The sequence below is a fragment of the Manacus vitellinus genome, unplaced genomic scaffold (genome assembly GCF_001715985.3).
Source record: "Manacus vitellinus isolate BGI_N305 unplaced genomic scaffold, ASM171598v3 scaffold_7_pilon, whole genome shotgun sequence".
Taxonomy (NCBI): domain Eukaryota; kingdom Metazoa; phylum Chordata; class Aves; order Passeriformes; family Pipridae; genus Manacus; species Manacus vitellinus.
This window is the reverse complement of record NW_021940813.1, coordinates 18,252,884-18,270,398: the sequence shown is the minus strand read 5'-3', so window position 1 is coordinate 18,270,398 and position 17,515 is coordinate 18,252,884. Positions and strand designations below refer to the sequence as shown.

The 17,515-nt window shown below is 37.2% G+C and overlaps 1 protein-coding gene across 2 annotated transcripts in view; it reads right to left on the bottom strand.

Annotated features, from left to right (window-relative positions):
* Positions 1-2,584: 2,584 nt before the first annotated feature.
* Positions 2,585-17,515, bottom strand: part of PUDP (pseudouridine 5'-phosphatase) — a 61,011-nt gene continuing 46,080 nt past the window's right edge. For both annotated transcript variants that reach the window (XM_018084358.2, XM_029964796.1), the window contains one exon: positions 2,585-2,982. In XM_018084358.2, coding sequence (XP_017939847.2) covers positions 2,806-2,982 — 177 coding nt within the window. In that variant the 3' untranslated portion in view covers positions 2,585-2,805. The remainder of the gene's footprint in view (positions 2,983-17,515) is intronic.

Here is a 17,515-nt window from a genome sequence, read left to right as displayed (position 1 = left end):
ATGGAATGAAGGGAGGGAATCCAAGTTTTTAATCCTTTTTTATTTTTTTCTTTTCTGAACAGATGTTGTTGAGATGATCAAGCTACAGAGCCACAAATCCAACCAAAAAGTGGGTAAAGTAATATATACAAACATATGCTGATATTTGGTATATGGTTAATCAGGCAGGCTACAGTCACCTGCTGCTGACATCGATATCCACCTTGCACATGATGGAGATGACAGGATTTTTAAGGTTACTGTAGAAAAATTTAATTTTATGTGCTGTTTTGATTTCTCATTCAGTCAAGAGAAAAGCTAACCACAACACTTAAAATTACTTCAGTACCAGTTAAACGGTTCAGCTCAGGACCAGGAAGCCAGTGAACCACCACCAAAAAGTATATGGAAGGAAATTTTACTAAAAGGATGAGAAGGTTACAGCATATGGCTCAGGTTCACAGATTTCAGTTTGGGGCCATAATCTCACTGACGACTCTCAGGTGGGATACTAAATTAATGGAAGAGTAATTTTATGGGATAGGATTTGCTGTTGAGTTAAGGAGCAATAATTTTCTGACTATTAATTTTCAGCAGAAGATAAAGCTATTAAATTAGAATTGCAGGATATGCTGATCTTGCCATGGTGGTCATGATGAAGTAATTCTGATTTTGTCAGTGATATATTTATTAATGTCTCTACATCTTTAAAAAGAAAATTCAAGACTTTGATGACAATTCCTTCAAAGTAAAGTATAAATGAGACATGGCTAATTTTTTATGTTTTGTAAAACTCCCCAGTTAAATTAAATATATGCAAAAGTTTGAAAAAGTTACCAATTATAGCTTATTAAAGCTTGTTCTACCTAGTAACTTCCCTGTTGGAATTCAGTAATTATGAACGAAGGGGATCCCAACAGGCACCTGTTTTACACTTGAAAGCTCGGAATTACTGCTCTACAGTAACATTTTGTGTTATGTAACATCAGTCAAAGGAAGAATTATACAGTGATATTTCTGTTCTCTTGTCTGGGAAGACCAGAAATGGAATTCAGGTTGGGTGAGACAGGTTGTTTTTACTGTACAAACACCAATGACTGCAATATCTATGGGCCTAAAGAAACAACATAACATGCAGAATACTTACACAGAATCGATATTCACCCTTTTTTTAAAAAATGCTTCTAGATCCTTAGAATTAAAAGTTTAACTGCAAACTATTATATTATATGTACTAAAAAGATTCCGGTACCACTTATGGACTGACCATACGGAATAAAATTTCCTTAATTTTTGAGGTATAAACAGATTACAGTAAAAGAAAATAATAACATAAAAGATGTAAAAGTTTGAGGTTTTTTTAAATACAGGAGGATTAAAATCTAAGGAAACTCACCATGAATACTGAAGGGTCTATGATTCATTAATTTTTGTTCCTGACAAAACGCCCTTAAATCTAAAACAGTTAAAGACCAGAAATGCCTAGAAAATATTTTTGTGAGGAAGATCAAAATTCTCTGATTTGACATATTTCAAGTTTCTTGTTTTTATGGAGTTCGATATTTTATCAAGATTTTGGAGTACCTCCTGTATACTCATTAGGTTTTTAAATGCTGAACACAATAATTCATTTTATAAAACTGTCATAAGCCCTACATACTATAGGTTTCTTTAAACGAAGTAAAAGACATTGCTTCTACCATGTCATACATGTAGTTGTGAATTTCACCAAAATCTGTCTACATTTCTAGTATTTTCTAAAGAGACACTTGTCTGTCTACATTTCTAGCATTTTCTAAAGAGACACTTGTCCTTGTACTGACAAGATGTCAGAAAGCGACAAAGAGGAACATTTGACAACATAAACATTTCATGGAAATTATGGTAGCCAGGAAAATAAATTTTAAGCATTTATTGAAGCCGAATCTTCAATTTCTGCATTTTAAAAATAGATAGCAATGCTCTCTGTAGAGAAATTGGAAAAAAAAAAAAAAAAAAAGGAGACAAGAATGGAAAAGTACGGATAGCCTACAAAAAGCTATTTGGATACAAAGGAGTTAAGGCCATAGAGTTGAAGCATAGAGACAGGAAGCATTAATTTCATAAGAATGAAATAATCAGAAGGAAACGAAAGGAACAAGATGCAAAACATTTTGGTTAACTTCTAAGATCATATAAGCTTGTAAACCTCCTAGCCAGCTATCACCACATCAGAAAGGATAATGAGAGAATTATAGAATAATGGAGGTTTTAAGTCATCTCATTCAATCTCCAAGGAAAAACATAATAAAAAAGCACAGAAAGTACAAAAAAATCCTTGCAAAGAGGTGGGGAAAAAAATAAAAAGACAACACAATACAAGGGGAATAGATGGACAAGTACAGGATGAGGAAATGGATAAACATGTTGATAGCAATAACTATCAAAAAAAAGGTAATGGGATAAAAGCCAATCTAGAACAGATTTCTGGTTAAGATCTAAACAGTAAGTCATTCAAGTGGAAACAGAACCAGAAGCTTCCAATGCAATTACAATAAATTGCCTAAATAGTTTCATAATATTCCCAGAAAGCATTATGGTGTGCAGAGGACAAGACTGGACTCACTTCACAGGGAGATGCTGCTTTAATTTAGCATTTATCAAGAGGACAAATCATAAACGTTCCAGACAATTTTCCAAAGGTACTGTGCAGAATACTTGGTGTTAATGGGATTTTTGTGCTCTAGTTTTGACGAAGAGAGTAAAAGATGAAAAACAATCACAAAACCAAAATAAAATTTCATTTCACTTTTAATCCATCTCCAGTCAAGTGGATGTTCATAGGCATTAATCATATGCTGGTAAACCAAACAGTTCTGGTTTGAAATCTTCCATGGACTTCAGCAGCAGTGTTGCCTCCTTTTTAAGATCTGGATTTAAATTTTCATCTGGAACCATAACCACTTGCATTCCTGCTGCCAGGGCTCCTTTGACTCCAAGTGGTGCATCTTCAAACACAAGACACTGAGAAGAAAGGAGGTCAGGGGAAAAAAATAAAGAATAATGTTACTATGAACTTTAAATAGTTTGTTTTAAAAGAGAGAATGATCCCAAATGAAACTTAGTAGAAAAACTGAATTCCATTACTAGGTTAGACGCTCCTAATCAGAACAAGGGCAAATGTCTCAATTCAAACATCTGCATGGTAATTAACCTTTAATTAATTTAAATTCAAAAAACATCAACAGACATACTTAAATCCCAGAAACTTGTTATCCAGATGTTCCTAAGTGCTTTGTTTTTTATAGGGATGAGTTTAATCAGAAGCTTAAAGTTAAGCAACTGCTTAAATTCCTTTATAAGCAGGCAATTTAACTTTTCCAAACCAACTTTACAAAATGGCACAAGCAGTGCTTTCACTTAAAGGTGTGGCATTTCCTACATACACAAGATAGGGAAGGCCACTACCTAGGTCAATAGCAGGACTTTGGATGAGTGGAGAGTAAGACAAAAATCACTTATCAGAGGAGTGCTGTCAAAGACGTGCTCTATTTGCTTAATTCTTTCAAAGCAATGATGAGAAAGAAAATCAGCAATTAGATTGCAAGGTTAGATTTAGAGAAGAGACAGTTTAGTCAGGTAGAAGTTCCATGCCTCACAACAGTCACAATCATTAAAGATTGCAGTTTGGAAGCAGAGTTTTTAAAAATAATCATACATTATTTATGTAGATTTTGTATTTTAAATTCAGAATATTGAATAATAAATATATAAGATAAATATATTAAAATCATATGTTCTGAAATTTTATAAAATAAAAGATAATACTTCTGGAGTTCATTCCAGAATTTATATAATTAAGCATCTCTTCTTGCCATTACATAGTATTCAGTTTGAATTTTTGGTTATGGACAATCCAAAGCAGCTTTTGGCATTCATCAATCCAAAAAATTATGACCTATACTGACACATGGTCTCTGCAATTCATATTGCATTTATTATCAATATTATTAGCACTGCTACTGCTACTAATGCCAAAATCACTGCCACGAGTAATTTCAGTAATTGAAAACAGGTGTTGGGATGGTTAGGGCAATTTTCCCCACATTTAGTAATCATAAGGCAGTGCAACTCTGCCCTACCACAGAGAAGAGGGGACTGAGGGGAGATCTCATAGCAGTCTACAGCTTCCTCATGTGAGGAAGTGCTGGCACTGATCTCTTCTCTGTGGTGACCAGTCACAGGACCCGAGGGAATGGCCCAAAGTTGTGTCAGGGGAGGTTTAGGTTGGATATTAGAAAAAGGTTCTTCATCCAGAGGGTGGTTGGGTGCTGGAACAGGCTCCCCAGGGAAGTGGTCATGGCACCAAGCCTCACAGCATTTGGACAGTGCTCTCAGGAACAATATGTGATTCCTGGGGCTGTCCTGTGCCGAGTCAGGAGTTAGACTTCGATGATCCTTGTGGGTTCCTTCCAACTCTGGATATTCTATGATCCTATGAACATACAAGAGCATACTGCATCTCTTAATTTCTCCAACATACAATTATTTCAATGCACAAAGTAAGGGATGCATAATGTTTGTCTGTTCTGGCTGTGCTCTAAGAGATTCAAGTTGCAATTTGCAAAAACTTTGTTATGTTCAAAGAAAACATTTTTGCCAGATGTATTAACTGTCTGCCCTATGTATATCCATCTTTCAGAGCCTCTGGAAGAGGAAAAAGGAATGAAGAACCCTTTCCTTTGATTTCTTTTCTTTTTAAAATATTGATTCTTGTCAGCAATCACTTGGAGTCTGTCAAGAGAAAAGTAAGATGTGCTTTCTACCTTGCATGTAATAAAGTAAAACTTAATTAATGATTTTTAGTGAGCCAAAGGAATCACACCAATCTCTTTTGTGCTCATTTCCTTCAAAAAGTCACTGCATTCCAGTTTTAACAATGTGGTATTTTCAAATGTAGACCATTATTACTATTACTAACTGCAAGTATGTGACCAGCTGATTGTGGAAAGTTTGGTACAATTGCTTTTAGAAAGAAAGCATGGTTCTGCCTATAGGTTTTGTTCTTAACAATACCTTAGTTCATGACCTTAAGTACTCTGATGACAGTAAATGAAATTCTGACAGGCTTAGCTTTTTGAAAAGTAAGCTTAAATGTTGCACAGAAGAGCATTACCAAGGCCGTTCTGAAACCTTTTCTGATCTAGCCCATACAAAGGAATGTACTTCACTGCTCTGCCTTGAAAGACCTAATTGACTTCCATGATGTCACTAAGCTTACCATAGGAGAGGAACCATGATTACAGAAGGCAATATGCATAATGAAAAGCTTAACTAATTCCCTGGAACTAGAAACAATTAAAACTCTTAATTACCAAAGAAGCTAGGTAAAAGACCCATAATTACAGTGGCTTGAATGTTACAGGAAATAAGTGTATTAGGTCTTCCTGGAGTCTTTCTTGCTACTGACACTTATTGTCAGTAGCACAGCAGCATTTCTAATGCATAACGAAAGGTTTACAGAAGTTCACACACAAAATGGATTTATTAATACATAGAGATGTTATAAACTCTTCACTGTCCTGGCCAACCCACACACTAAATTTAGAGACATGAAAGCAGCCAAGTTCTTTCCCATTTTGCATAAGTATTGCAACATCAGCATCACTCCAACAGAGAGACAGATGAGATTTATACAGACTTCAACTGAGATTCTGGCTGCTTCTCTGCATTATTGCCAAAACTTGTGTCACTGATCAATATTATTGCTATGAGATCTCTCAAAAGGTCATACCAATATAGGACAGTTCTCACTTTGAAATGAACTAAATGCTTAAAAAAGTAAAGCAGTAAAGTATATTAATTTATATTTCACTCTATCAATCTAGAAAAGAGAAAAATTATTCACTTAATGAAAGGAAGAAATAATAAGATCACTGCAGCATCTCATTACCTCATTTTCCTGCATGAAATTTAAGAATATAAGAAGAGTTTTAGTTAGGCTTTTGGTATGTACAGCAGGCACTCTCTAATCTATATACTGCAAATGTCTAGATGGAATATTTGTGTTACTAACAGGGATATCCATAAATGTTATTGCTGTAAGTGATAGCCAAGAAGCCTGGAGGGACAAAACATTAAAATGAGTTTTGAAATTAAGATTTTGGAAAACCTGTGAAGATAACATATATATATATATGCATAGGGATTGCTTAGCAAACAAATATCCTTGACCACATATGACAGCACTATATCAGCTCTAAAACAGAATGAAGGATGAAATAATATGATGATAAATAAAGATGCCATAATTTATACACACGGAACTCATCTCCAAATTAAACACTACCATCTATTGCTCTATAAAGAAAGAACAAAGAGAAATATTTTATCATCTGTCCTCAAATGACACAGAAACATTTGGTATCATAATGTGACATGTTTGAGGCTTCTTATGGATTGCATATTATACTCTGTAACTTCTTTATTTATCACTGATCTTTTTCCCCTTCATGATGAAACCCACAGCTCAAAAGCATGATGAGTTATTTGTAACATTTGCACTCTAGAAACATTTGGTAACCTTATACATTACTTTACTTATACATGCACAATGCAGTCTTCCATAAGGACTAGATCAAATTCCATAATATCACTTTAAAAAGCCCCAAAACAGGCTGCAGAAAGAAATTCACCAAGTACAGCCAATCACATGGATTTCAGAATGACACTGTTAATTTCCGTTAACCAGAAGGTGCCCAGGACTTTCATTTCTATAAATAATCTGTTGACTTTTCACTGCCAGAAGTATTTTTACTCTTCTCTTTGTGAAAAACTAGCCCATACTCTGTGGTCAAAATTCAAAACTAATTAATATCTAAGAAATAAATTATCACTCTGAAAGATACTATTACTGCCATCATGGTTTGTGTTTTGTTCAACAGCTTTTACCTTTTTTCCCTTGCTCATTTTTTTTCAGATTTCCAAAATAATTCATTACTGACCAACTGTGTCAGTAGGTTGAGTGACCCAGAAATTTTCAAGAACCGTAATGTAATTCAGAATACTACACAGACCCATATATATCCCATACAAAATGTTGAGATGCTGAAAAGATGCTGTTTGTCATTTATGCGAGGCAGTGGAAATTCACAAAAAGAGAGAGGAAACGTGACCCATTTACCACTAGAGTTACTTAAACATAATTGAATAAATACACTTTAAGCAGCTGCAATATTTTCAATTTTGGTCTCCTACTGTGTTAATTCTCTGATGAATTAACAAAAAACAAAAATGAAATAACTTGATTAATGTTTCTCTCCTAATCTTTGGATTTACATTCCTTTCAGAAGTAGTTGGGAAAAATCTCAATAATGAATACAATAATGAATTACACCTAATTTTATTTTAAGGACATATGCCAATTTGACTAGCCAGGGATAACAGAATCATATTAAATATGTTGTTAAGAAAGTCATGCAGCTTACAGCCCTATGACTTAGTTCGATTAAGGAAAATGAGGAGTAAGCCAAGATGTTTTTAAATGCTATAACAAAAGAACAAACAAGCTAGAAACTTAAAATCAAATGAATTAAGCACCAGTGTATCCAGAATACTATCACCCACCGTTCTTTATGAGTCAATGATTCATATTAAGAACTGTTTGGAAATTATATGCACACATGCTTTTTAATTCAGATTTTTAATAACTAGCTACTAGGAGTATGTTGCAGACCAATATAAGAATCAAATTATTTACTATAAAACTTATAAAACAAAAAATAATTAACATAATTTAAGAAAAGGAAGTTTGTTATATCTGCACATAATTAGATCACTCTGCATTTCTAGCTCTTGCAGAAATGACACTTTACATTTCAGCCCACACCAGCAGCTCCTCTCTCACAAACCAGTTCACAGAACATTATCTTAAGGAAGGCCAGAAGGAGTAAAATGGTTTTGATGGGGAAGAAGGAGAAGAAATTTCAAATTTCTTGCTTGTTTTCAAGACTCGATCAAGTGAAATAAAGTGCTTCTGTGAGTGACGGCTGGCCCCAGACACAGCGGCTCTGTGAGGCAGGGAGAAGGTCACATTTACATGCGGGGTTACTCTGATCATTCCGGATGGCTGGAGCACTCTTTTCACAGAGCACTATGTGTTTAGAGGACAGCACACTGGGAACTTTGTATGGCAACTTGTGTTACAGGCCTCAAGAAATTCCCAGGCATTTCTGAAACAGTGTCCAATTATCCCAGCAGCAGAAATCTAACTCAATCAACTGCAGCTTGGATTAGCCATAGAAGGGTATTGTTCTTTTACGGAGAACACAAGGCAAATACTCAAGATGTTCTCTACTGAGGCTACTCATACTGCGTAACGTGCTGGGGGTTTATGCCAGTTATCCCTAAAAGTGGTGTAAAAAGGAATTCTGTGCAATAAAATAATTTGAGCTGCCTTCCTTTCCACACAGAAGTATCTTTACCAAAGCCAGACTTCCTTGACATGTAATACACAACACATTCTAGCAATGCACCTTGCACACAGAGCTCAGAACCACAGGACAATATACACTAACAGGGATCTCTGGAGGCCCTTTGGAAACAGCCCTATCCAATGCTGGTCCAGCCAAAGCAGGCTGCTTAAGTCCTTCATCAGGTTAGCTTTGAGTGTCTTGAAGTATGCAGATTCCACATACCTCCTGGGCAACCTGTTCCCATATTTCACCACCCCTATGATGAAAATGGTTTTCCAAGAATCTAGGAGTTTCTTGTGTTCCAGCTTGTGCCTGTTGCCTACTGCACGATCACTCTTCACCTTGGAGAAGAGGCTGGGCCCATCTCCTGAGCAAAACATCAGAGATACGAACCAAGTACATCCAAAGGAGGAACTGTTTTGATGTACCCAAATTCTAAGTCTCAAACTGAAACTGGAAGTAGGCACCATAAGTATGTCCTGAATAAAAGCTATGAACTTTTTGCCTCATGGCAAACCCGCAGGTGCAGTGCAGCAGGCAGGTACCCTGCCTGTTTGTTTTGTGTAACTGGACACCACCACTGGCCTATAGTAGACTCATCTGGTTCTGCAGAAGACACTTGATTCTCACAGAACAATCTAATTTTTTTCAATTTATTTTGGTAATAGTTTGGTTTTGCTCTATACTGTCTCCTTGACCAGTGTTATTTTCCCACACAGAAAGATCGGCCTGCATACTGAAATTTACCTTAATCTGATGGAAACATCACTTAATCATTATATAATTTTTGATAGAAGTGTTAAAAACAACCTACATATGCTTCAGACATAAAGTCATTTCCTAACTTCTTCAGTAAAGAAAGAAAGGATGAGAAGAGGCCTTCACCTTTAAACAGGTTTTCACTGGGAGTGCAAAAACATCACAGAAAATGCTTTTTTTTTTCTTTTTTTTTTTTTTTATTCAGTACAAGCTTCTCATTGAACTGTACACAACACAGTTTCACTGGTCTGGAGTGACTTGGTGCGATGTAGCTGTGTTATTCTTTAACTCTTCATGATCAAGAAGAAAAGAGGCTTTCTTTCAAAATTCAAAGCTGAAAGTTATCACAGAGAATATTTAAGATTATTTGCATAAAACCCCAAGCACGAAGCCAGAAACTAGCACCTTGAAGTACAACAAACAAAACACTAACAACATTCTAATAATAATTTTTTACATTTTTCAACTACAGAAAACAAATACTTATCTTAAAAATGGCAATTCTCTCTTCTCGCTATAGATTTTCTAAGAGGAAAATGGACAACAATGTACAAAACTAAGTTGGAAAAAATATTAGCTTCTAAAGTTAAGAGAAATATAAATCCTCCTTTTAGGCAGTATTTGAATCATAGGGGTTCATCCCTTCAAACTACAGTCTTCTCTCTGGCATGCTGAAAGCTGACTGTATGTGCAAAACTACAAAATGTCTGTGCCCAGTTTTGCAGAACCTGCTCTTTCAACACAAGCCCACCTGTGGACATGAGGTTATGTCACAATTCCATAATTTATTTTTGCAACCACAATCTAAAAATATCACATCTGAAATGAAATGCCTCATTACATCGATAATCAGATCTATTTAAGTAACTGCCCTCATGATTTCAAAAGATGATTTCTCAGCCTCTTATTTAGCAAAGCTGCTTTGACTGGGCAAGCAAACAGAGCTCAGAACTCAAAACTTCTTACATAATTTTCTCTAGCTGAGAAAACATTTCTGTGTGCTAAATAAACTATTTCTAAAGGATGTGAAATCTACCACCAAAAGTAAAAGCATTAATAATAAAAACCATATTCCTACATATACTATGTATAATATACCCCTTTTGAACTAATTATTATGAGAAATAATAAATTCAATAGACAACATTCTCCTAACCCTGAAGGAGGGATTAAGTTTTAAGTGTATAGCAAGTTCTACTAGATCAATACAATTATTATTGGTTAAAAAAAAAAAGAATATTAAGAGTAAGAGGAAAGTTTAAAAAAAAAGGAATATGTATTTTTTTAAGAGTTCCAGTAGAGAAATCGTCTTTTTCACAATAATCTCTAGCTTGTTTTTATCAGCTTGCTTTGTTTATTTTAGGGAAGCACTAATTACATTGGTATTTCAACCTATGAAAACAGTAAGATGGAAAGCCAGTGAATATCAAGCAGCTTTATATGAATCAATCATTAAAACAGACTGCACCTCTATAAAATTTATTTCCACTGTAAACTCCAAGCCCAGATATTTCTATAAATAAGAAAAATATTACACTCTTAAAATTCCCATGTAGAAAGTTATTTAAGTGTTAATCTCCTGTTGCAATATATTTCAACATACTTCTGTCACAATTCCCCTAATACTATCATTTAGTTATTTAAAGTACTGCGTAGAAACACTTTTTTAAATGCATTGATGACCCAGAGTTATCAAGGTGTGCCTATTTTTCTATTAGAACAGCTCTGCTAGATAAAAGAATGCTAAAAGTCACTCCAACCAAAGGCTCTCAGTTCCTACTTTGACTCAGGCATGCTTACAGGAAGAGTATGCCCTTATTTCCCATGAAATAAATAAGAGGTGTAAGATATAAACGAATGCTTCAGAATAAACAATGAACAAAAATTAAAAAAAAATGCTTATTTAACTCTGCTTATGTGTCATGCAGACAAATACATGGTCTATCTGTAGTCTCTGTACAGATAGTCTCTCTCTCTGTGGCTTAAGGCTTATTCAATTTAAGATATATATGAGATTAGTAAGTGACACAGTAACATTAGTTTGGGAATACCAGCCACAGTATCAGCAACTATACACTACACTTGGCACGCAACTTCTGTCATGAGTAACTTCTTCTGGGTACTCAGTTTTTCAAAGAAACTTCAAAGTTTCTTGTGCTGGGGAACTCAGAACTGGACACAGCATTTTCCAGGTATGGCCTCACCAGTGCTGAGCAGAGGGGCAGGATCGACTCCCTTGATCTGCTGCTGGCAACACTCCTCTTCATCAGCTGCCTTTGCTGCAACGGCACATTGCTGCTTCATGGTCAACTTGGTGTCCACCAGCCATTGTAATTACCTTTTTTTCTGAGCAAAGGAAATCAATTTGCTTTTCTTTCCAGTTCAAAAGTGTGCAGCCACACTCACTGGTGCAGAGAGAGATGGTACTGTAATGAAACTTATAAATTTAAAGGTCTGAATAATAAATGCACAAAAAATACTGACAAAACATATTGCTAAGTGACCATTAGAAAACCTATGATGAGAATATAAAACACTCCATTAGGAAGTGTCTCAAGTCACCCCAACACTGACATAAACACATTTCTTCACAGTTACATCAAAGACAAATTGCCTTCTCTACAAATGCTTGCAGTCAAATTACAGAGAAGCACCTGAATGAGAGTTAATGTGCTTATAACACACACTTATTTGAAGAACAAAACTAAGTTGTCCCTGTGGAAGCACAGTCCACCCCTTTTTTTTCTTCCTTTTAAAAACAAATTATTTGTATATATATTAGTAAGACTACCATGGCATACTGGAAAGAATGATTTTACATTGCTCTAAGCATCACAATACATGACCTGAAAGAAACCACCTCTAATATGGCAACACAATCAATTAAGAAATAGATGCCAAGGTATTGCCAAGAATCTGGATAAACTGACAAGCAGCTGAGTGCTGTGAGCAGCATTTTGCTGATAACTTGGAGGCTTTAGCGCCCAGACAGTGTACAAGGATTCCCTAGGGAAAACAGACTGCAGCAGGTGTGTCAAGGTGACAAAGTATCACTGCCACACAATCCTTTGAATGATATGTTCTGGCTACCAGGTAAAATATGCTGTGACTACAAAAAATAAAGGAGGACAGGCTGTCATTTGAGAAGCAAAAGAGAATTTCAAAGCCCATGATTTATGACATGGGAAATATCTCAGGTGATTTTTTTTCTCCTCTTTTATTTTTTAGAAGTTGTAGAGCTTTCTGTTATATTTCAAGTCTTTGCTAATTGATTCCAACTGCTTCTAGTGAGATACAGGTAGGATTCATTATTAAATAAACATAAATCAAATAGCAAACATGTCTAAAGATTGAGGACTGAAAATCTCATCCACACATAAAGATTGTCTTGGGGATTTATGTTCTGGGTCTGCAAATCTGTGGCTAAAAACTGCTGTTTCATAGTCTTCAAAGGTTTGTAAATTCTAGTCTTAGCAAGGAGAACAGCATAAGAACAGACACTAAAACTTCTCTTTTCTCCATTGACCATGCATCTGCAGAAAAAACATTTCAATACTTTTGAAGCCATAAAAAACAGTCTCCCCATAGATGATGGAAGTAGCAATTTAACAGGTAGTTCTACGGAATACCACTGGTTAAAACAGAGAGATACAATTACTTTCTAGAACTACTGTTACTATAAGCTCAACTAGATGAAGTTTTAACTTTGTTACCAAAAGAAACAGGAAGAAAATCTTACAAAATCAAGCGACCATTGTCGTTTTGAGCTCGTTCAGAAAGATAACTAGCACCTTGCATCTTGATGAAAAGATGTTGCTTATAACACTTAAAATGCTTTTCTGGATCAGATATTCTCGTGCTTAGCAGTGGTGGTGCTGCTACCAGCCAAGGTTCTCTAGTCCATGTTTTCCTACTTCCCTGTCAACTAAAAAAGTTTTTCTCCCTGCTGTGGGTGCCTTCCTTACTACCCTCGTTGAAGAAAAGGAACACAGCTTAGGTATACAGATCTTAACAAGAATCCTTCCTTCCAAATATTCTGTGGTTATGAAACAGTATAATACCACTAAGAACAAAGAGCATGTATGGAATGTAACAGTTAAAATTGCCAAGTTTCTACAGAGAGGGATCTGTACATTTTCATATCTAGAAATACATAAGTATATGCACACACAAGTTAGTTTAAGTGATAAAACTGCTAATCTTTGCATACAGGAAGGAAAAAAGCAGGAGCAGCAAGGACGGGTGGGGGATCTGCTCCCAGATCCACCACAGCAGTCATCAGCCTTCTAGAAGCTCATGCCTGTGATGCCTGATGGAGCAGGAGGAGCCCCAGCAGCCCTGTGAGGACCCCTGGTGCCACAAGGCCAGACCCACACAGACATGCCAGCAGGAGAGGCTCCATGGGTCATGGCACTCCGTGGGAACATGGGACAGAAGGGGCTGGTGGGGTGTGAGGAGGGACCATCTATTTCTGTGCCTTGCCATTCCTACACTAGTCTGCACAGCCTGTCCTGTCTCCTCTAATTAAACTCCTTTTCTGATAGTTTTCCTAGGCAAGGGCTTACTACTGTGCATGTACATGTGAATGGAGGTCTCAGTGTCAGTCCTGCTGTGGGATCAGGGGACCCACGTGCCCACAGTGCAGCACCTGCAGTGATGGTGGGTGTGCAAGTGAGGGTGTGAGGGCTAGCAAAGAGCATGCTGGACTAGCTGGTAAGCAGGAGAAGTGTCCTGGAAGCCAGGCATGTCCCTATGGGGAACAACACAGTCACCGCTGGCTCTTGGAACAACAGGCTAGCCAAAGGTAGCCTTGGCCAGCTGCTGTACAGACCATGGCATCTGAGGCTGTCTGTGAGACCTGTCTGTGTGTGCACCGCATCGGTGTGGATAAGAGGAGGGATATGAAGGGAGAAGGATCTGCTCCAAGGGCTAGAGTGGGGCTGTGACCTTGGGGGCTTGACTCCAATAACCAGGCAGACTGGGATCCAGAGCCAGCTGAGTACCTAAATCCAGTAGCTGAAAGGATCCTCACTGCAGGTTAAATATAGGGTAGATTTGTGTCACAAGTCTGTGCATTAAAGTGACATAAAAGATGAACCCACAAGATCAACACAGGTTTGAAAACACAGATTTAAGCTCTTTAAAATTCATAAGCTTACTGATACTTGCAAAAGTCAACAGAAGGTTTGGCATTTTATTGTCTGCATCATGAACATGTGCACTTGTTGAAGAACCACAGCATTTTTAACATTTGCCAATTGAGGTAATTTTGGTTTATGATTTACACACCAAAAATAAACAAACAAACAAAAACCACTCCAAAAAGGCCAAAAGAACAAACTGTGTGTAAGACACATAGACAAAGGGTTTGCAAATAAAATGAGAGCCATGATCAACTGAAACAGTATTGAACCCTTCACTGTATTTATAAAGAAATGCAAAAGGGTGGTTGGTTTGTTTGGTTTTGTCAGGCAACACAAGCTTTTAATATCTCGAGTCATTCAGACTTTCGACTGAGATTTATTAACCTGTCAAACAACAGCAATTTTACAACATATACAACTGCAGTTCATTTCGGAACACTTAATGCTCTGTAAACAGAAAATCCAGATTCTCCTTAAACAATCTGTCCCCTTTTCTTCCTCTTGAAGCAAGAAAGAAGGCATGGAAGTAAGAGAAATTTTAAATGAACAAGAAAGAACTATTTATGAACTTATTTACACAAATATATAAAAAGCATAAAGTTAGAAATTAATATAAACTTTTACAGTGGCTATCTCAACTAAAAATAAATATTTGGTGCCAGTAACTTACATCAAACAAAATCAAATAGGGGAACAGAAATGAGAAACAGTTTTAATTGAAGGGGGTCACAATACTGGGATAGAGCCTCATCTAGTAGCCCGGAGAGGGGAGGCAGCCACGGCTTCGTGCCCCCGGTCCAAACAGTAGCAAGGCTGAGTACATATCCCCCAGTAGGCACACGCACACGCACACATACACAAATATATATATATATATGTCTATATATGCATGGCTAGCCACACAGATCAACACAGTTATACTCAGCATTCCTGTGGACCCACAGGGTTGTTCAGCTGCCTGTTAACTAGTGCTCACACACTTGCTTTCACTCGGTCATCCACTGGCACTGCAGACGTGTGGGCCAGGCCCCTGCGACCTGTAGTCCCATGCTGGGGGTTGGCACTGGGTTTTGCCCAGTTGCCAGCACCCAGACCCTTGCTCCCTCCAGCCACTGGCACCACAGACACATGGGCCTCTGCCTGGGGTCTGGCCCCAGCTGCTGGCCACACACCACAGACCCACAGAACAGATGCCCTTCAGCCAGCAAAAGAGTTAGAAGTGGAATTTGGCATTATAGGACAAACTGCACTGGTAAGGAGCTGGACGTGGCCAGACAAATGTGTCATACACATCCAGCATTTTTTAACCTCTTATCACTCTGCTTCCCTGTAATAAATCTTGACCAAACCCCAAATCCTCTTCCTCTGCATCCCATACTGTGTGCCATGTCTTCGGCAGCATCTCCCCTCAGTCCAAAATGGGATCCAAGGTTGATTCACCTTGATGGGTCTCATGGTTGGATTATTGACCTTGATGGCTCTCTCTGGATAGCACTGGGAGGGCGTCCCTCCTTCTGGGTCCTTAATCTGGGCTTCTGTCTGCTTTCTGGACTCTGTGCTGCCCTGGCCTTATGGAGAAGTGCCTCTGATGGGATGATGGCTTCTGTGGCAGGTGTGGAAGCAGTCAGGCAGGGTGTGATTTGGGATCCTCCATCTGCTGTCACCTCTCTCATCTCTTTCATGGGTTGCAGACAAGCTTTTTTCACACAACACAACATCTGCATCCTGTAGTGGATCTTCCTTAGGATCTATCCAATTCTATGCAAGTTTAGGAATCACATGCTGCTTGATTCCTAACATGCAAGACCAGGAATCCAAGTAGTTTCTTTCACAGGTCTTTATAACTAGAGCCTGACATGCCATACACTACGCTAAATATAGAATCAATAGAAGGAAAAGCGATGCTCAAATCAGACATCCTATTTTTTCTTTCTTCTTGATGCTGCTATTATTCCAATGTTCAGTCTGATCCTAAAGCAATACACCACAGCATGTCACAAGCATTATTATGTCTTCATACTGCCGAATAACTGAAATCCTTTTATTAAAATACAGCATCCTGTGATGGATTTCTTCATCCTTGGACTGACATTGGGCCTGAAGCTCTTACTAGTAATCACTTCACACAAAGCCAGATCACATACTCAACTCAGACAGAGAAGCTAAGGACTCAATACACAGATTTTTAAAAATGGTGTGAAAGCTGATGAGACTGAATTGTTCCTGCAAAGAATATTTGCATTTCAAAATTTCTGAGAGAAACTACACTGAAGGCCTTTTCTGAATAATTGACTTATGGAACATTTAATTCACCCTTCATTAACACTGTATTATTAAAACAAAATCAGAGAAACAAGAAGGTTACTTCACTAAATATTAATCATCTTAAAGAAAATTAAGGCTGTCATTTACTAACATCACAGCTGTAAAGAGGAGCTGTAAATAGGAAGATATCAGTAAAACAGTCTTACACCAGCCTACTCAAAGTCAACAATCATCCTTCAAGCATACTTGCTCTTCAACTGATTGCTAAGATGCTAAGAAAAAAAAATCAAGTGACAGGAGAAAGGGACAGCAATAAATTGTCCAAACACTTTAGAATTACTAGTTAATGCAATACTAGAAGATGAAACTCTGACATCAGTGTTTCTAAAGAAAACCTCTTTACTTTGAGAGACATGCCAAAGAGCACATTTGCAGCTGACTCCTTTCCACTATCTTTGTGAGATTTTAAATTTAGACATGTAGCATCCTAAATGTTCAAAGAGTTTCTGCTATAATGTTAGCCCTGTCACATCATCTACCAATCCTCTTGAGACAGAACGCTTAGCCTCAAAAAAAGTAAATGCTTTTACTATTTCAGTATATAGATCATTAACTTACATACTGTTTCCTCATTCTTCATCTACAGTCCCTAAAAAATGCTTGAGAAAGCCATGAGGACAAATGGGCTACTGCACACTATTAACTCTTTATAATTTATAATAAAGCTATATAGATTACTTAATGCAGTCACAAATTCAAGTTTTCATTTTCACCTTCAAGGCCCTATATTATCTTACCCACAATTACTGCATGTCTTGCTTTTATTTCCCTCTACTCCCTAGACATCTTCTATCCTTTGACTTAATTGCATTCTTTATCTCCTTCTCCCACTTTCAGCTGTATGTCTTATATCAT